The 20,559-nt window shown below is 43.2% G+C and overlaps 1 protein-coding gene across 5 annotated transcripts in view; it reads right to left on the bottom strand.

Annotated features, from left to right (window-relative positions):
• The window catches only part of cux1b (cut-like homeobox 1b), a 66,211-nt gene that overhangs the window by 9,224 nt on the left and 36,428 nt on the right, over positions 1-20,559 (bottom strand). For 3 of the 5 annotated variants that reach the window (XM_053872068.1, XM_053872070.1, XM_053872071.1), the window contains 16 exons: positions 19,382-19,458; positions 19,238-19,304; positions 10,611-10,659; positions 9,097-9,201; positions 8,650-8,838; positions 8,517-8,575; positions 7,981-8,023; positions 7,784-7,880; positions 5,858-6,655; positions 5,069-5,152; positions 4,480-4,581; positions 3,824-4,380; positions 3,585-3,726; positions 2,674-2,961; positions 1,458-1,646; positions 64-328 (listed from right to left, as the gene is read on the bottom strand). In XM_053872068.1, the coding sequence (XP_053728043.1) occupies positions 64-328; positions 1,458-1,646; positions 2,674-2,961; positions 3,585-3,726; positions 3,824-4,380; positions 4,480-4,581; positions 5,069-5,152; positions 5,858-6,655; positions 7,784-7,880; positions 7,981-8,023; positions 8,517-8,575; positions 8,650-8,838; positions 9,097-9,201; positions 10,611-10,659; positions 19,238-19,304; positions 19,382-19,458 (3,111 nt within the window). The remainder of the gene's footprint in view (positions 1-63; positions 329-1,457; positions 1,647-2,673; positions 2,962-3,584; positions 3,727-3,823; positions 4,381-4,479; positions 4,582-5,068; positions 5,153-5,857; positions 6,656-7,783; positions 7,881-7,980; positions 8,024-8,516; positions 8,576-8,649; positions 8,839-9,096; positions 9,202-10,610; positions 10,660-19,237; positions 19,305-19,381; positions 19,459-20,559) is intronic. The other 2 variants (XM_053872069.1, XM_053872072.1) reach the window with 2 other exon arrangements.

The following is a 20,559-nucleotide window of genomic DNA, read 5'->3' as shown; positions in this document are numbered from 1 at the left end:
CTAGTTTAGAGCAACTGTTCACACATAAATCAGAACAAATGCACTTTGCATTATGAGGTGTACCTGTAATTATGGAACCAGTTGATGACTGTACTGGTCTTGAGGTTGAGCTGAGATGCCAGCTCCTCAATAGTTTTGGGTGAGGGATACGGCTTCTGTTGGTACGCTTTCTTCAGGGCCTCCTTCTCCTCTGGACCCAAAACAACTCTTGGCTTCTTCAACTGCTGTTGTCCTGGGCTCTGGGAACCCTGGAGGTAGTCTTGCCCAACTAAGCCTCCATCCACTGAATGTCCATCGCTCAATGAGCTCAGCCGCCTCTTCATGTACGCTGAAAAGTGCCACACAATATTACGTTAATATTAGAAATTACTTACTCAACCAACGACAACAATCCTGGGAAAGCTTCAGGAAGGGATGAGCGTGTACTATCTAGACAATGGAACGCACCAAGGAAACATAGGTGAGGTTCTTAACCTCGACACTAGGTGGTGCTGTTGGGTTTCATAAAAATCTAAAGAGGCTCGCGACTCTCCGTTTAAAGGTGCAGAGAAGCACCACCTACTTCAGCAGTTACTGGAAACGAGCAGTTCATGGCAGCTCAGCATGAGTTTGACATTTTCTCAACCTCAACAAACGCTGCCAGATATGTTTCTGTTACACGGGGGTAAAGCCTGTGAGCAAGGTTAGTCCGCTGAAAGTTGTGTTCTACCTTGAAGGCCTGCACCACAAAGGTGAGAGGTCAAATATAGTTAGTGTACAGCGTACAGAGTCTTTCCTCTGGGTAGTTGCTCAGGAGAATCCTTGGCGCTATTTGATCGAATTACTTTGGGGTCAATAATCGAATTGAGAATAACCCGGCGAGTCCACTGAAAACACACACATACACAAATGTAACTGGTATTAGGTCAGTTACTGTGCCCTTTTCTGTACTTTGAGGCAACATTGGTATAAACTGATCTTGGATGGCTGAGCCTCGTAGCGGGTTCGAGTGGGCAGTTGAGGGGTCATAGCAAGGCTGCTCAGGCTGGAAGCCTCCTGGCTGTCCTGCTAACTAATGCATCATGCAAAAAAAAAGAAGAGAACGATGGGAGTGATAGAGAGGACTAACAAATGACAAAAATATATAGACATAGATGATAATGATGATGATGACAATGATGAAGAGGAGTGCTGATGACTGTGAGTAAGCAGGCCCCCGGCAGTCCCCCAGCTGTCACATCTAATACAGTATGTGATGTCTGCGCTGCTGATTGGTACTGACACCACACTAAGATGACTGTGATCTGCACAACATGCTCGCCTGTCCTGCACAAAGAATATCGAGTGTGCAGATGTGCATATGCAGCTTAAAATGATGCTTTGAGTCTCTTTTTATAGGGATGCGATTATCTACGAAAGCAGAGATTTCTTTTGTTGGCTCTCCATGGAGGAGCTTCTCAACGACTCTTCCTACACACCTTTCTTCTCCAAGCGTTTCATGTCCATGAGTTTCTCCACGCTGTGAGGGTCTTGGAGCCATAGCTGCATGCGGACGAAGGGCTCCCTGCCTTTCAGGCTCAGCTTGTGCCATGGTTTGGGCCTGGCCAGCAGGTCAGAGACAGAACCCTGAGTCAAACCCAGGATCGTCTCCCCAAACAGACGTTGGCCTGGTTGTAAGGGAAAAAAAAAATCTACATTAGTATTTGTTTGGATTCCTTTATCCTGAAAATTCATGCAAGCGCAGAGGAGGCTTAGTTCTCATAGTGCTATGAAGCTAAACTTATCACTATCATGATGGATCCCAGAGCACGCAAGGATCATCAGTTAACAAGTGAGTTCATAGCCTCAATTTGGCACCATTTTATTAAATTTAGCTGCCCTTTGTTGGCATGGCAGCACAGCAGTTTTGTTATCATAGTTCACAGGCATTTCAAAGCATCTAGTTTCTAACTTTAGCTGTTTCCATAGCCTCAGAAAAAAAGAGAACAAGACAATATTACCAACTTATATTTGAGTATATTTGAGTTGAGGTAAGTGAACTACATTGGTGGCGATTAGATCTTTAAATTATTCTTCTATTAGGTTCGTTGTTGATCAAATGTCTAAACGCTCTATACTAAAATGTTTTTATCAGTATCAAATTGTAGTATGAGTTCATATTTGTTTGACAGACAGACCCGCTTTCTTATAATTATTATTTTGAGATTAAATTCATGTGTAGTGAGAAGGTTATGTCAACACACAGGTATTCTTCAATGTCATTTCATTAGAACTCCAAATGGTCCAGACAGTGGATTAAGCCAACCCAAGTTTTACCATGATATGAATGGAAAACCTGCTAAAAAGATCAACTGCGGACACTAAAACCCTCATCATTACACAATCCCATGTTATTGAATGTGCTCCAGGATTGCTGAGTGTATAAAATGTTGCACCCCGACGAAACTTAGAGAGGGAAAGCGGACAACAAATCTTGAGGAAATACATCAGAATGATACCCTTGTAAATGTTTCTGCAGTCAGTATCTGTGACCTCAAATATTTCATCTTGCCGCATCAAAGTTTGAAGCATACCACTACACTATAAACCATGTCTTTATGAACCTCAGTATATCCATATCGACATCAGAGGTCATAGGAATTTGAACTAGTAGCTGGTTGTTGCATTTGAAATGGCAAACCTCAGAATTCTTACCAAGATTGTTATCAGTGAGAACCTCCTTGACCTTCTTGGTGATGGCATACGTATCGAGCTCAGGTGACATGGCCACCATCTCCTGGATGCTGAGGCCAGAGTGACCAGGTACGGGCAGAGGGGTGCCAGGCTGAGACTCGCCTCCTGAAGGGTCTTCAGACAGAGGTTTGTGGCTGGAGGACTGTGATAAGAGTGCATCTCCTGCGATCCCATTGACTGACTCTTCTGCTGAACTGAGGGGGGATTCTGGAGCTGGGCTGCAGCTTGCTGATGTCTTCGGTGTACCCTCTGTATTCAACGGAAGGAGACAAAAAAAAAACATCATGCAGGTTAAAACGTGTGTAAACACAACTGTCTTATCTGTCTCCCTGCTGGGTTTGGGAGGGACTTGAGTCATACAACATCAATTAATTTAATTCTTGTTAAGCAAACGGCAAACATGCTTAGGTTTTCAGTTTGAAGCTTTTTTGGCTTCCTTCACCAATTCCTTCATCTCCCCGTCTCTGTCTGTGTAATACCGCTGTGCAGCTCAGCAGGCTGGAAGAGAGCAGTCATGAGGAGCTGTCAGTGTACATTAGCTGCTGTTTACACCCCCAGAGAGAAACGGAGACACGCACACGCACGCACACACAGAGCTGCCATCTGGCGCTGCAACACTAACTTGTCTATGACATGACAAACCAGCAGCTTGCTGGCTGACACTGCCACAGCACTGGGGATGGGGGGATGGTGGGAGGAGTAGGCACTGGGGCAATAGAGGAGAGCGGGAGGGATTTCGGAGATAGAGGGTGGTCTGATTGACTGACTTGACAGTAACAACTGGCCAATTGCTCAGACAGAGGAGCCCAAGGATCCTAGTTATGTGGATCCATAAGGTTGTGTGCTGGTGTTTCTGCGTGTGATTTGTTTACCTTGGTTCTGAGGTTGCTGGATGTGTGTGTTCTGGCCTTGATCTCCATTCAACCACGGCTGCATTCGGAGGTACGGCTCCCTGCTCCTCTGGTTTAACTTGTTCCATGGCTTGTGTCGAGAAAGACTGTCACTCAATATTCCCTAAAGCACATACCAGGAGGACGTGTCAGACATGCAACAGGTGCCGAGTTTTATGGCGAGAATGAGAGCAGATAAGAGGCAGATAAAGTTGCCTCACCTCTTTAGAATCCTCCAGGTTATGGTTTTCCTCCACTGCCTGATTCGAGAGAGCCCTGCGAGGATCTGTATGCATACTGCTCCACCACTGCTCCCGCCAATAGCCCACTCCAGCACTTCCAGAGCGGGCTGGACCTTCAGAGCTCCGGCTAAGCCTGAGAGCTCCGTCAGCTGACAAGTCGATACCTGAAGCAGATCTGCCTTCTCTTTTCACACTGGAGCTGAAATCCAGGACTGGAGATGGTGATGAGGGGGAGGACAGCATGGAGCACGGGGTTTTTTTCAGGGACAGAGCCAGGGGATTGTAGGGTGGGAGTGGCGCAGTGAGCGATGAACTTAAGGGGTCCCTTTGAGATATTGATGCATAAGTGGAAGAGGAAGACGAAGACGAAGCTTTAAGGATGGGCTCCAGCGCTGCCTGTTGGGCCTCCATCTCCCTGCGTGCTTGCTCAAGGATGGAACGGATGGCCTCATCTGACCCGCTGCCCCCTCCACCGCTCAATCCACCGCCACCTCCTCCTTTCAGTCCCGTGTACGAGGCTTGGGTATGGGACAAGTCTGTTGCAGAGAGCAGCGCCATCAGACATTTAGACATAGCAACAGCCACATTACATCACTTCATATCACTGGCTCATGAAGATGAGAGATTGCACTCACCCGCTTTCTGCACCTGCAGCTCTCTTTTGGCCTGCTCCAGAATAGACTTGATGGCCTCATCTGAACCAGCCTCAGGGGTGCGGACTCTAGCAGTGATATTACCTGGAAGTACAAGAAGAAAGGAGAGGATGAAAACATTTTTTTTTAAATTGAGAGCAGAGAATCAAAGAAAAGCCAAACCTACAAAGACGTCATGAAATTCTACACTTCACAGCACAACAACAGCATTCCCAACACCAAACTTAAAGGCATCAACACCGAGGGAACGGCCATTATTGCTCTGGTTTGTCTGGAGCTCACGCATGCACACGTGCTACAAGAATCATACAGCCAATGCTTCCCACAGAATAACAACTAGCAATAAAATCCCTAAATACACATGCTGGCTTTCCTTTGACGCAAGTGACTGCAACTCTGCGGTTACCTTCAAGGCACATTTACATCTGCTTGTCTCCCACCAAATTAATAAACGAAAAACACACACGCCACTTTAATGTATACAGTATATATTCTCAATGCACACACACTCCAAGACAAACATGCCACACAGACAGACGTGCTAAAATCTGTGTGTGTGAAGGGGACAGACCTGTGTGTGAGCTTGTATTGGAGTGGGCTCTCCGCTTCGGAACATCCTGAAACATTCGGCTAAGCTGGGGCTGGCCTGAGCCCTCTGTTAAAAACAATGTAACACACACTTCATTACAGCAGTTGTGTGTACTATTAGCTAGACTATGTGGTTTCCTCTAAAGCTCTGCAAACACTGCACATAGGAGATGTGGAGTCCAGCATCTACTTCACATTATAGAAGCATAAATGCATTGATCTTCACCATCTGTGGCCCCAGCAGAGATCAAACAGCTACCTCTGAGAAGAATATGAAATGTCTATGTGGCAAGAGCAGTGTGGAACACATTATCTAACGGTTCATAATAAAGAGACTTGAGACTTCCTTTTAGTGTCTGTCGCTAGACGGTACACAGAAGCTGTGTTTGTGTTCCACTGAGACCACCTTCAATCAGAAATGTCCTGATGCGTTAACAAAAGCAGGCCCAAGCTAATCGAATCTACCCGTAGTCTGCAGTTCTCCTGCATTCCTCCTGCTTCCGACCAATCAATGCTATTGATGTGTGAAAGGTTTCTGTATTGACCATTGTAGCTCGGAGAGGCTCTTGGGATCAGTGTGTGTCTAGGAACTCATTGAGGATTCACAAATGTTGGACGGGATGGGAGTTAGGAAAGAGGTAAAAAAAAAAAAGTCCATATCGACTAGACAATCGATGACTTTGTGCAAGGCTGTTGACGCACATGCATGCTAGACATACTCGCACTCACACACACACACACACACACCCAGGCCGAAATTGCACAGGCTCACCTCTTTGTCGTCCCTGGATACTGCGCAGTGCGAGGATGTTCTGCTCATCCGCCAGGAATTGTCTCATCTTGTGGAAGGGCTCCTTCCCCCGGATCGTGAGCTTGTTCCATGGCTTTGGTCTGGCCAGGATCTCGCTGACTGAACCCTGGGACAGTCCCAGCACATAGTGGCCGAAGACACGCTGACCAATGTTGTGCTTGATAAGCTGCTCTTTCACCTGCCGGGCAATCTCGGCCGTGTCCATGTCCTCCCCATCCAAAACACTCCCAGTCGTAGTATCAGAGTGGCTCGGTGAAGGAGAAGGGGCACTGCCAGCGGTGCTGCTTCCGTTAACAGGAGCCATGTCTGGACTTGCAGGGGGAGGTTGTGGACTGCTGGCTGCCAGTGGGATGGCAGCTGTCCCAGAGCCAGGGGTGGAGGTAGGGATGGAGCTGAGTGTAGGTGTGAAGGGGGTAAACAGCAACGCGCCACTGGGGATTCCAGACGACTCCTGCAAGGCTTTGGAGTAGAAGGTCTGTAGCAATTGCCGCTGGATCAAGGAGTTCAATGCCATCTTGCCCCCCACAAGTGGGAACACTGGGGAGTAGAAGTCCTGCCCTATACCCGTGGGACTGAAAGGATGCGTTTCATTGCTGGTGGTGGTGGCAGTGTTGTGGGAGTCCGTAAGAGTGCGAGACTGGGGCAGCTGAGAGGAGGATGGGAGGGAGGGAGGTGGAGGAGGGGGTGAAGAAGAGGGGTCGCTGGGCATGGCCTCCTCCTTCGTCGTGGACTCTTCTGTCTCTTTTCGTCCGGCTGGCCCTACAAGAAAGGCCAAACACACCATGCATTATGGGGGAGTCAACAAAAAAGGGGTTCCAAAAAGAGAGAGGAAAAAAATAAATAAAAGTCATCTTGGTGAAGTCTTATCCAAATTTAGTGAACTTTGTTTTCCTTTTTTGTAACCCCCCCAAGACAAAATGGCCATGCATTTGTGATTTCAACCTTTCTTGTAAGTCACACAGCCTGGAAGAAAAAGGAGATACAGAACAGTTGACACTCTGCTCCTGAGGCTGATTAACTTGAACCAGGGATAAGTTCATTCTCTCCACCGGGTGTGTAGGAGTAACTCAAGTCCATAGATGGTCAACACATTATCAAAGGCCTTTTCCGTCCTGCTGCAGTATTCCTACATACTCCATCAGTGAATAATACATTCCAATTTAACATGAAAAAAAAAAACAACAAAAAACAGCAACACAAAAAACAATTCTTATCGCCTAACAGAAAACAGATGAACACCAACAGCAATGATTATATAACTCATGTAACAGGGAAAAAAACGTTTCCAACAGTGGCTTGTCATGTACCTACTAAAACCCATGTGATGATATATGCTGCAAGTAAAATTATTCTAATGCAGAACTATTGAGACTTAACATGATTGAATAAGACAGTAGGCTCCCCTCACCGTGAATGTTAATCAATTCAAAACTATTCAGCTATTCAAGCCTAAAGCTATGACATTTCAAACCAATAAACACGGTAGCAGGAGGGCAAGATTCCTGATGTGGGGGGCAGAGTGTGGTGTCCTCATTTTTGTGTGCAGCAACCTCATTATGTTTAAGGCTGACCTCCTGCTAAGATATTTGCAGAGCATTTACTTGTGTTGTAGTATCGACCCAAAACCACGCTTTGATAGTGAAAGTACTATTTAGATTTCAACAGGCAAATGACTCAGATTGTTTTGTGCTCAAGTGTTCTCAGAGAAAAACAACACATTGTGGGGGTTTCAGCCACAGCCCCTCAGAAACCAGAGGGTGGCACGTCACGCGCCAAGCCTCACATTTCTGTCGCTTTATTTGATCAGACGAATGGTTTGCAAGTATCAAACCTGACCACTCTGATGCAAATAAACCGACCCTCGACTCACTATTCTGGAAAACTTACCGCTGAGCTCGGTGTTGGCAATGCGCAGAGCAGCACTCTCTGACTGAAGACTACGGTTCTTCTCCAGCAGCAGCACCTCCAGGGGTTTGCTGGAATCCTGATGCAGTAGGCGAAAAAAAATTAAGTTACTTACAATCACCGTCACTTTTGTGATGCCTGTTGAATGAAAACAATGCAGATAGGAATACTAATCTCACCTGCACTGAATCTGATGTTCCAAACTCCATAGACTTCAGGATGCTAAGGACACACAAAAGTTTTTAGTCCCCTAAGTGTCAGAGAATTCAAGGCCCAATAGTGATCAAGCGAATGAGATTCACAGGTGAAAGAGAATAATGCAGGCCTTTAAGACATCCGTTGCATGACCATCTGAACTCAATTCCAGCCTCCAGTTTAATCTTCTACCAAAATGTCCTTTTAAAAGACACTCATGACCACAGATGTTTGACAGTGATACGACCTATAGTATAAGTGGTTAGTTCTGAGTAGAGGTGCCCAAAAGAAGAATTGAAACTCAACCGATTTATCGAGTTCAGACACTGAAATTCAAGGTGGTAGGGTTGTGTAAAGTGCAGGCAACGGATTATCATGACCTGGTCACCTTACATAATTTTAAATATGAAGTATTTCACCTATACCGCCTATAAGGAGGCATACCGAATTGGCACTCAAATCAAAGAATGAGGGGCTTGACCACGCCGCCAATATCACAGACAGAAACCCTACTGCTCACCTCAACTCCTTCTTCACCTCCTCATAGTCTGCTTGTTTCTGCAGCTTTTCCTCCAGTTCCTGCAGATAAGGAGAACAACATATAAGAAACAAACAGCAGAAGAAAAGTGCTTCCAGCTATTAAAAGTCTCCACCTTGAGGGTAGCAGTCTTGCTGCTTAGCTGCTGCTCCAGCTGGCTGATCTGGGTGCTGGTGGTCTCTCGGAGTTTGGTCAGGCTGGCCTGCAGTCTCTGGACGTCCTCCACCAGCTGTGCAGTTTCTCTTTCCTTTGCCCTGAGCTCCGCCTCCAAGCTTGAGTGGGATGCCGCCTCTGCTGTCTTTTCCTAAATGCCCACAGAAACGAGCAGTTCAAATCAGGGGCAGCTGACAACATAAACAGCGCTGCATCCCGGGGTAAAGAAACAATCAAATCTACTCCATGTAACAGCCATCTTAATGTAAACATGTCATGTCTTTAAAATAATTTTACTGCCAATAACCTCCGAAAGGCCTAATTAAATAAATATATCCAAGTAGAAGGTAGGCAGAAAATGTAACTTGTCATCAGCCCCACTTCCCCACAGAGGTTAGTGGTGGTTTACCGTGTCGGCCTCCACTGAGGATGGACTGCTGGGTGGCTGGGATAGGTTTTTCAAGGACAGCTGCTCCCTGAGTGACTCAGCCTCTCGTTGAGCTGCTTCTGCTCGCTGTAAAGACAAGAGAATGCAACGGGTTAACAAGAACATAATTATGAAACCATATCACAGTTATACGTTGATATGATTTTGTTGAAAGCCACACAAAAAGTGTAAGAACTACCACTGGTATGAACATGGGATTGAGGGATTTACGTTGCACAGAAACACCATCATGTCCTTGGAAACTACAGACAATATACATTTTTGACCAAACACACATGCTTCTAGTGTGAGTGAATCTATTTTACCGAATTTAGCTTGGGATCACAAAACATCATCTTGTATAACTGTAATGCATCAAGGCCGTCTTAAAAATCATTACAAACATACTCTTAAAACCGGAATTTTACAACCTTTACAACTGTCAAAAGACATTGCTTATATTAAGAGTGAACCAAAGGAACAAAAACAAAAGTGTAGAGCAAAGATTTTGCATTTTCCTCAAGTACAATGATAATTTAAAGAATCGTCGAAGAACTAAGTAAATCCTTTTTCCGTAACGGTCTAACTGACATGACAGAGTGGCAAGTAGTCTTAAAAACCAGCCTTCATTAGGAGCAACAAGGAGCCGATACCACACTGTTTCTAATTGCAACCATGCTTTGAGCCATTATTGGTTGAGTGGGAATGAACAGCAAGATGCAAAAGAAGAATCCTGTTTTCCATTTTCTCCATATAAAAAGCGTATTAAAAGTCTGTGACTGAGCTGGAGGCCATGCTGTCATTCTCTGTAAACCTCAAATCAGAAGTGTGAATAGCCTTCGTTTGTGTGTTTGTGTGGCATTATGGTCTGAGTGCTAACCTTTAGGCTAATATTAACATTACAAGCCTATGCTACCCCTTTAGCCACAAATCATACTCTTGAGCTAATAATGAAAGTTAACAACAATGACATTATCAGATACCACAGGAATATTTACAACACAGGAGCATAGGGCGTGCTGGGGGGGGCGAGGGGAAGGGGCTTGAGATGCAAAGTGGTTGAGCGAATGTCAAAAAAAAAAGTAAAATAGGCTTTTTACAGTGATAATGAAGCAATGCAACATTTATTTTTCCCAATTCTGTCCAGATAATAGGACTTGTCACATAAAGTTTGCTAAATCTAGTAATGGATTTTATGGGTGGTGGAAAAGGAGGGGGCTACTTGTCAGCATTTAACAGTGTCTTTATTGGCATCCATTTACTTGACTTCATCCAGTGGAACAAAGTGCTTCTGTTGGTGTGTTTGATAAACAAAGATCCTGCTAAGTAAGCAAAAACACATGTGAGAAGTAACAGCCCTTGGGGCAGCGTCACTTCAGAGCCTGTGTACGTTTGTATAAATAGCTTTACGGTCTATCATCCTTCTCTGGTTCATTTTTGTGTTTTTAAATGATAGAAGATAGGAGGAAACATTCTTTAGCCAGTGACATTGTTACCTGATTGGCTCTCTCCAGATCTGTCATCACCATCTCAATCTCGTCGGCCCTGAGGAAACATTCAAAAGTACACGTAAGAGATGACATGAGATGATTCACAGGGGGGAGAAGAAACAGTGCTGTCATTACGTGTGTGTGATTGTTCAGCGGGCACACATTTAGAGAATACCATTGGCGTGTCCATTAAGCTACTGTCTAAATTTCACCTTAATCCATTGATTGTGAACTCTATAACCCAAACAGCTTGCCTGCGTGCATGCATACATGTATTTAAATGTCTGTGCGTTTTGTGTGTGGGTGTGCACATGTAAGCCCCTAAACCCGGGCCACACTAAAACAGAGGGATTACATTAATAGAGCTCTAAGTCCTAATACAGCAGACTAATCTGCTATGAAGCTGTGTGATTGTGTCTGACTAATGGTCTGGATGGAGGCCATGGTTCACCTCTCACTTGCTAGAGGTCAGACAGCAGGAGAACATCCCCTTCTTATTGAACTCAATTTTGGTTAAACAAAAAAAGTTATTTCATCACTAAAAGTAATTTTGTAATGTAAACAAATTGAAGACAGGAAGCTGGATATGACCATACAATGTAAAGCTTTTTCTAATCATAAGATATCCACATGCTGTCCTGAAACAACCTTCTCAATTTATCTGGAATGACTTGACCTGACTCAGGACAGGATCAGAGACAGAGGAGGTCCATCACAACTTTGGAAGTAATTGTGCCGCAACACCTTTTTTACCTTCAGTCACATAGTTACTTTAAATGACAACAATGCGGCTTTAGACATTAAATTAGACTTAACATTTCAATAATCGGTGGGTAAACAAAAGCCCATCATCCTTATGACAGTTGCATCTATGTGATCTCTCAGTTTATTTCACTACCTGGGCAACACCAGACACACTTATATCTTTGAACAAGAGAAAACTACTACATAGATGTAAATGCTATATAAAATATCACACGGTTAGTTAGAAACAATCGTGTGTGCAAACGAAGCGTCTCAATCTGTCCGTCCATCTATAACTAATTTAGGGTGAAAAGAGGTCACAGCCCCTTCATGATGGTAGTGGTATACATAGTCCGCATCATATTTTAAATAGTGAACTTAAATAGTGAAACACAGCTCAACGCATGACCCTCTCCAAGTGACAGAAATAATCTTAAAACATGAATCAACGTCGATAGAAGTCTTGCTACATATGCTGACACAGCTACAGGGCTTTCATTTATGGCGTGCCTTCTACAAATGCACACATCCTTGCTGATGAGAGCATCGTGCAAATATCTAAAAGCGTATTCTTGCTACTTGCGTCCATTAAAATCTTTTGATCGTGTCGAACTCTTTTGATGGTGTACCCGAAGACCCGCACATCTTTTGTATTTGTGTGTCACACTATGAGAAACAGTGTTATGTCCCATAGGCTTCAGTACAACTGATTTGAATGTGTTTAACAAAACAGACACAGTTGATATTAGGTCAACACTGTGCCACTGGCAACGCAGCTAAAAGAATCAGATGTGGGTGGGAGAGCTTTTCAGTCAGCGCTTTTATTCTTTTCCATAACAGTTAAAAGGATCTAGTATGCATTTAAGCAACATAATAGTGCGTAACCTCACCAGCTTTTATCCTGTCTTAAGCTATAGTGTGCGGGACCCGCGTGCGTGCTCAATCGCACTGGCCATGCGCACAAATGCAGGGTCAGGGAAGCCAGAAAAGCTTGTAATGGAGAGCGTTTATGGGTAGTAATGTAACCCAAATACAGCACCACTCCTGCTCCAAATGTGATCATTTAATCAAAGTACAGATGCACAAAGTCTTCTTAAATAACCTTTGGATTTGGCTGTATTTGGGAATTATAAAGGCAAAGCTAGAGGCTGAGGGCCAAAGCAGATCACAGGGAAGGGATTTTCTGCGTATCCTGACAGTCAGTCACTCGCTTGGGCAGGAACTGTCCACGGCACACCAAAGCATCGGCCGGACTTAAAGCACTACGGAGCTTTTGCTGAGTAACAGCTGCCTTGACCGACACAGGTGGTGATTACAAAACGATGGCACTACTGCTTTATTTTAATATAACAGCCTAAAAATAACCGTCTTACAGAGTAATAAGGAAACAATTACTTGAAGATGAGAAGCTGAGGAGGCACACCATTTTTTTGCGATATCAACAGTGCTGCAAACACAGATAAACCAATCGTCAAACGCAGCCAAATGTTTTGAGCCCATCTCTTTTATGTGGCTATAAACTACTATTGTGTGGGTGAAGCAGCAACTTTAGCCATTATTAGCATTGAAGTGACTCATGCATTAAATGAACAAAGGGAATCAGTTTCCAGATACTTAAAAAAGCCACAGATGTAGAAGTGACTTGTACTCACGGCCTAAGAATCTAATTTCTCTGTTCTTTCGCCAAAAAGATTGTATCTCTGCGCCAGCCGTCTGTTTCCATGCCGATTAATGAAAGAGATTTAACATATTAGACATGTTGTCGAGGACTCGAGTGACTGGAAACCGCCATCCATTTCAACTTTCTTTGAGTCAAGCATCAAGACGCTAGATTTAAGCAGTGATGGGCAGCCGAAGACACTGGTGTTGTGTCAGTTACATCCACACAAGTGGATTTTTAAAATGTTTTTTTTGTCACAGAAAACCCTTTCTTCACAACATCAATCACCCAATTTAACTTGACAGGTTCTTCTTAGAGATATTCCCATTTGACTAATTCTAATAAGCAGTGACCACCACAAGTCGGAAAAACCACCCAATCCTTTTTGGTGGCATGGACAACAACTCACTGTGAAATTAACAACAACAACCTAAACACTTATTATTTCTCTAATCATAGATCAGGGATGCACATACCACACCTGGCAGAACGAATTGTAACATTTAGTCAGCAGTCTGTGTATGGCATTCTTTGATATGTAAAGGTGGTGTAAACATAAACACCAATCCAGTGTCCCTCGGATTGTCCTTTCCCACCAACTCACAACACAGACTAATCTCTGTAGGTCCGGTTAAACATATTTTGTTGGTGATCGAAGATTTCATTTCCATCAAGTAAATATTTGTAGGTCTTACCAGCCACATTAAATGACTTGACCAGCAGGATTTGGCCACCAGCCCCAAGTTTGACATATGATAATTCTTATTATTGACAGTGAGGGAATAACATGCGTATATAAGAGACCAACATCAGTGCAACATTGCATATGATGCCGTTCACAAACGCTGTGAGTGGCTGGCGTTATGTACGTTCATGAAACATCTTCAACCATCTCTACATCACTGTATACAACTGAATAGTAAAGATAGAATGGAAAGATTGTGAGGGTTGAGTGCAGCTTTTAAAATTAATACCTTCACCTAATTCACAGAGCTGAGCGGTATAGCCAAGACGCAGCTGTTCAAACAACTTCTCAATCAAATCAGGCCATAGAGGACTTCTCAAACAAGTTCCGAGCTTCTATTGTGCTTCCCAAATCTGAAACAGTCATATCTCTCCTCATTCAACTCTTGCGTCACTTCCATCGCTCCACTCCTTCTACCCTTTCCCCTTAAATAGCTGCCCACTACTTCTTTCATCCCCTTTATTTCCACCTCCCCTCTCTCATCTTCTGCCCCCTCTTCCCAGGGCTCTGTCTTCAGTGCCAGCAGGATATTCCCCTGATTTAGATTTTCATTTCCCTCCTCTATCACACTCTTATCCCTTCTTCTTCGCCGTTGCCTGCAGCCTGCGACTTGCTTTTTGCCCTCCAGCTTTCATCGCTTCATTCCCTTTCTTTCCTTCGCTTTCTCAACATTGCATTTTCACAGCATTTTACCGCGGGGATTTCAAGGAGGCTTAAAAAAAAATCCAGCCAGAAAAGTATGTATCTGAGAGTGGGTATACTTGAGCAGGAGGGGATATTGATTATTGCCCTAATATCAATAATTAAATGCCTCATTCAGAAATGGCTTAATGTGTTGAAACACAAACAGTGCTAAACAGGGGTGCACATACACACCCAGTGCTTTCAGCGGAGCTGGAGATCAATACATCATTAAACTTTAATAGGGACTAAACGGGTAAAACGCAGCCAGTCAGACCCTCACAGAGAGGGGGCTACGCTACATCTGTAGGCATGCGTCCTGCTGAAAGCTCACACACTCCGGGCACTGCAACATCGACCAAATTCTTAGTGTGTGTGCGTCCCCGAGTGTGTTTTAAAAGGCAGATTACCCAAATGCAGCAAGAGGACGGGGGATTTGTCACGCAATGTCCTCCTTAGTGAAAAGTTTAGAGCAAGAGCGTGTGTGCGCACGGATGACCGTGTTTGTGTGAAAAAGTGCATGATATATATGCATTTGTGCTCTGCGGTGCCAAAATATATGCAGTCAAAGGGTTAAAAGTTGTGTTCAGCCAAACACTGGCGATTTGCTCAGCCAAGCAGTAAACGGGGAAAGGACTCTAAGGACTGGGAGGGTGCAGGGTTAGAGAGGGTTTGTGTGTGCTTTAAAGCGTTGCATTAAAATTTCAGATCACAGCACGCCACATAGTCAAGGACCCTGACTGCCTGAGGCTCACGAGTGAGTGAGCGAGTATGTGTACTTGTGTATCTGCGTGTGTGAATGTGGGCGGGCATGTGTTTATTAGCTTCTGTAAGCAAATGGGGCCTACTATATTTGCCTTTTCAAAATGTTCTTCTGACATAAAAGAAGCAGACAAAAGGAGGAAGGAAGTGTAAAGTAATGGATGAAGGTCTGGGAGTGCAAAAATATATTCAGGCTTGGGGACAACAAACATGAAATATCATTGGTAGCGAGTGATTCATAAATATATTGCTAATAGCTTTAGTCTTTTATACCTTTCTGACAAGGGCTTTTAGGAAGTGTGGATTTGTTGTCAGAGAAGCAAACTGCACACTCAAGACGGTTCACAGTAAAAAAGTTTAAAGATACAAAACCATTATGTTAATAACTCTTGGTATTATTATACCATTGTATTGCTGCATAGAAGACCGACAGCATCTTTCCTCCGCACCCCACAGATGTACTAATCTGTAGCTACAAAAGCTGCTCACTGATACTTAAGAGAGCAGGACGTGCGCTCAAACATGGATGAGGACATTGCTAACAACATCCCGTCTCCCAAAACAGAATCCCTTAACTGAAGTGACCTTTTCATTGCAGTTTATTCTTGTTAATATATAATTTCCTTTTAATAGTCACACTGCAACCAAAATAATTGATGACACATTTTAATTTGAGGTTGTGTCTGGAAAGGTTAATGCAGTTCATGCAGCAAAGCATTTTCTGGGACATGGCTGTCTCAACAGTAATAAAAGAAACTTCACACGTCTGCATTGTTTTTGTCGATTAACAAACGCAGATCAAAAGGTAGACACACATTGATGTGTTTTACAAGAAATCCAACGCTATTCTGATATATTTCACAAGTTATTGGTGAATTTCAATGTGTAGCTTTTTAAAACACTCGAGCCCAAATTGTTATTTTCCATTTCAACATTTAGCCCTGAGAGAAATAATTAACAGTCCAATGCAAGCACCAAGAGTCACAAAAGAAGGGAGTACAACATGATCTTTTTGAAGTAAATTAGACAATTATTTATGACCTCTGCAACATTCTTATTATCAAGAGTAAATATATGGCACCGCGATTCAGTAACAGTGAAAGGCTATGTACCAGGGGGCTACAACCTCCACTGTTTAAGTAGCTATATTTCAACTTACGCCCACAAACTGAGCTGCAAAATTGGAGTGGAGACTAAATAGAGACAATGAGAGACCTAAAATAAGAAAAGGTTAATGTAAATACAACAATCATGTGCCTAATTAGGGCAATTCTGGGCCCAGAAAAAGCTCACTAGTAACGCTATAATACTTTTTTCTCACATGAAAGTGAAGCACCACTAAAGCAAAAACCAAACACTGAAGAAGTAGCGCTTAGAGTCATCCTTATATACATATGTTGCTAAGTACATCAGGTTTTCCACTGCATATAAATCAGCAAGGCGCACAGCCACGGCTTAAATGAGTGCTGCCACGCCATAAAACAAATTCTCTCTTTTTAAAGATGAGCTCTCAACGTATTGAAACAGAGTGGAAACATCTAGACATACTGATAACACACAGCGCATCATGGAGGTGGACTTAATGTGACAGTATCCAGTAAGTTTTTCATAGAAAATTCCTGAAAGAAACATCACAATAACTGAAATCTGTAGCTTGTGGAACTCAAGTGCCACATTCCGGCCGGACATATGAAGAGACAGTCAGAGATTTGCTTCTCGTGAAGTAAGAAGGGTTTGTTCTTTTCATCATCAAACACATACTAGAATTAAGATAAGGTATATAAAAACCCATATACGTATATAGCTGTGTATGTATATCCAAGGATTTCTGGATTACTTATTTTAAAGTGATTCTGATGATGGATGTTAACTATACACATTGTATCATACTTTCATAAAATCCAAGAGTCCAGCATAGAACTTCTGAAGAGCTAACAGGAAAACAGTCACTCTAAACACAAACCTTACAACACACTGGATCGATTCAACAGAATCAGAACCTGGGCCGCATCAATACACAATTCCAGTCATAGGAGAAGAAAAGACAGATATAAAAAGTATTGATTGGCACCATTATATTGAACGATACTTCTTCCTGTAGCCTTTCACAAATCCACAATGCAGGAGATAAAAGAAGAAGTGAGGAGGGTAGGGAGGGGGAAAAAAAGTATTGTGAGGAACTGTGAAGCAGGATCGATCTGTTTTTAACAGCCAGTCAATTTAACAACTCTGTTAATGGATAGACAGGGTGAGTTTGGGCCTTGGCAAATTGGGTCGGCCATGCACGGCACATTCAAGGTGATTTTTTTTTTAAAGCTGCTTCACATTAACATACTGGAGCAAGTTTTAAATTACATTGAAAATACATTACATAGCTACACTGCACAGCGCAAGGGAGAAATGGCTCACATAATAAATGTGCTGCTACCAGAAACCCCTGGGAAGGACAAGAAGCCCTCAGGGTCTGACATCAATGATATACAAAGGAGATTTGGCCCCTTGTCAATAATGCTCTGTGAGCTGTTTTGAAACAAAGTGTCAAAGGGAATAATACAGAGCCTCCATGTGTCAGATCAAGACAGCAAGGTTTGGTCCTTAAAGTGCTACAAAACACTGCATGACTATGATATGGACTCACAAATATTGGTATGAAAAAGCATCACCCCCCACCCCTTCCTGTTTCCTTTTTTTGTAGTTTGTCACACTGACTATTTCATGTGATCAAATAAATAAAAGTAAATGATGAGTAACCACAAAATGCATTTATCAAATGTCAAGAGGAAAACAAAATCTAAACCACAATGAGTCAGAAAGTGCCCCCCCCCCACTTTCTTTGAGACTCCAAAAAATTGAGGAACAAATGAGAATGAAAGTAGCAGAGATGTATCATTCTAGAAAGGTTGTAAAGCCATGCGTAAGCCACCCCAGGAGCGTCCAGCCGACCAAAATGATCGCAAGAGCACAGCGATGACTCATCCAAGAGGTCACAAACGACCTCACAACAACATCCAAGGGCTTCACTTGCCACAGTTACGGTCAGTGTTCATGACTGCACCATAAGAAAACCAATGTCAAAAATTGAACTTAATGGCAGAGTTCAAAGATGAAAGCCACTGTTGAGCAAAAGGAACATTAAGGCTTGTCTCATTTATGGCAAAAAAAACATCTGGAGAGTCATTAAAACTAAAAAGGAAATGATCTGTATTACATTTGGCACCAAACTAACAGAAAAAGACCCCTTTACCAAGAGTAAAATGTGGTGTCAGAAACCATGGAAGGAGAAAGTGGTATCAAGAAGACAGAGAACGGAATGAAAGAAAAGAGCAACCATAAACAAACAAAGTTACCACTAGCATATAGTCAATAACAAGCACAATGCCGTTTACAAGTGAAAGTGCTACTTATAAATATGTATGTATATGTATTTCTGCCTCCTTACTTTGGCTCACAAAACATGACCAATTGAAAAAACTACTCTCCTTGCTTCAAATTAATAGGAACGTGGACGCACCATTCTTAAAAACCTCTACCCACACTTTCTAAAATATATCACTGTTCCATCATTATCAAAGAAGCCACGTTTTTTTTCCCCAAGAGTTGAGGCATCAACAATTTGGCAACTAGACAGCGGATTATGATACTGGCTCAATGTCCATTGGGATCATGTGATACGTATTATTAGATAGAGTTCCCAAAAGTTACATTGCAACTCGAAGCTTAAATGCTGGCCTGTGCATGCAAATCCTTTTGTTCGACATATTTACTTTTCATCCCCCACAGAAACCCTCATTAGCCTTCTGCTGACCTATAACCAAAGGAAAATCACATTTTTTAAGAATCCATTTCAATCTGTCAGTATTTACAGGGGCTGCGTAATGCTGGGATTTGGAGGCCGCTGAACCGTACGGGAGAAGATCCAGCTGTTCGGGAAAGTAGGGGGAGTTTCACTAAAGGAAGATTATGTCAGGAACAGAGGGGGGTAGGCGGGAGGCAGGGGGTCATCCACAAAGACACAGTAGATCAGAGAAAAAAAACACCTACTTGGCTGTTGATTCCTCGTCATACTTTGTCTTCAAATCAAAAAGCTCCGCCTGAGTTGTTTCAAGTGCTGCAACAGTTGGAAAATTATTGAGCAAAGTATGATCATAGCATGAATGGTGAGTCTGATATGCCTGATTCTTTTACCGGTCTGTAGGGACTGGGCCTTGTGTTCAGCCTCTTCTAATCTTGAGGACATGGAGTCTTGGCTCTCCTGGAGTTTCCTACAGAATCAGATCGTGAGCGGAAAAAAGTCAGAAGATACTCTGAAGGAATCTTGAGTTCACACTTTGTGACAAATGCAACTATTCTCCATTTTCCCACCAATTCTGAAGTGTTTTCACCACTAAAATCCTCCCAACACAACCCACTCCTCATTAAGCAGGCCTATTAGGCAGGAATGTCTGGCCACTGGGGCACACAGCACCCAGGGGGAGAGCGAGCCAGAGCCGGAGAGAGAGTGTCGAGTAAGGGAAGGGGGTGGCGTTTAGAAACCACACGGATAAAATAGATTCATTCTTGGCATATAAAAAGTTGGGCTCTGCTGAGAAATTGCCACTGCGTGTAAAAACATCAATAATCTAGCACAAAGATGGTCTTTATGGCACGCTTTGATGCCCCCTCCTCTCCGCCAATCCGTCTCTCCTGTCGTCTCTATTTTTCTACTCTCTGCTTCATCCTTTCATCTTCCTCTTGCTCTCCTTCTCTCACTCTTTGCAGAAAAGAATGCATCAGAGGTGCCATCCATTTACTGGCCCTCTCAGACACAGGAAGTCGGCTCTCGACAGACAGGAAGGGGCCTATAAAACACTGACGTACAGGAAATACAAATGGACAATTGATCTTCTACTCTGTGTCTGAAATGGGCAATGAGCTTAAACACAGTTCTGCACTTCAAACACGATGAATGTCACTTCATAAAAGCTGAAGTTTAGGGAGTAGATTTAGAAAGCACAATACATCTCCTTCGCTGATCACAGATCTACCCAAAGGGCTTAACTGTGTTTAAGTGGAAATGTGACCAGTGAACAGTTGTGGTTTTAGGTTTAAATCAACCTTTGTTGTCAGCATGCCATCAACTACATTTTTATTGCAGTTTAATAAAAGACAAGTGTCGGTAATTTTACTCCAAAGACTGTAACACATTTAAAAACTTGTATTTTTAGGTTGGGTTGCATAGGCAGCTCCTAAAGTAAAAGAGGCTCAACACTCTCCCATCATCTCTCTAGTGTGCCCTTGGTCAGCACTGGGACTCCTCACAATTTGGCATGCCCAGAACACACCTCCTCTCGATACAAAGAAAAAGTATTTTGGGTGGTTTTTCA

The sequence above is a fragment of the Synchiropus splendidus genome, chromosome 8 (assembly GCF_027744825.2).
Source record: "Synchiropus splendidus isolate RoL2022-P1 chromosome 8, RoL_Sspl_1.0, whole genome shotgun sequence".
NCBI classification, from domain to species: domain Eukaryota; kingdom Metazoa; phylum Chordata; class Actinopteri; order Syngnathiformes; family Callionymidae; genus Synchiropus; species Synchiropus splendidus.
Note: the sequence above shows the minus strand (reverse complement) of the source record. Positions and strands in the feature narration are given on the sequence as shown.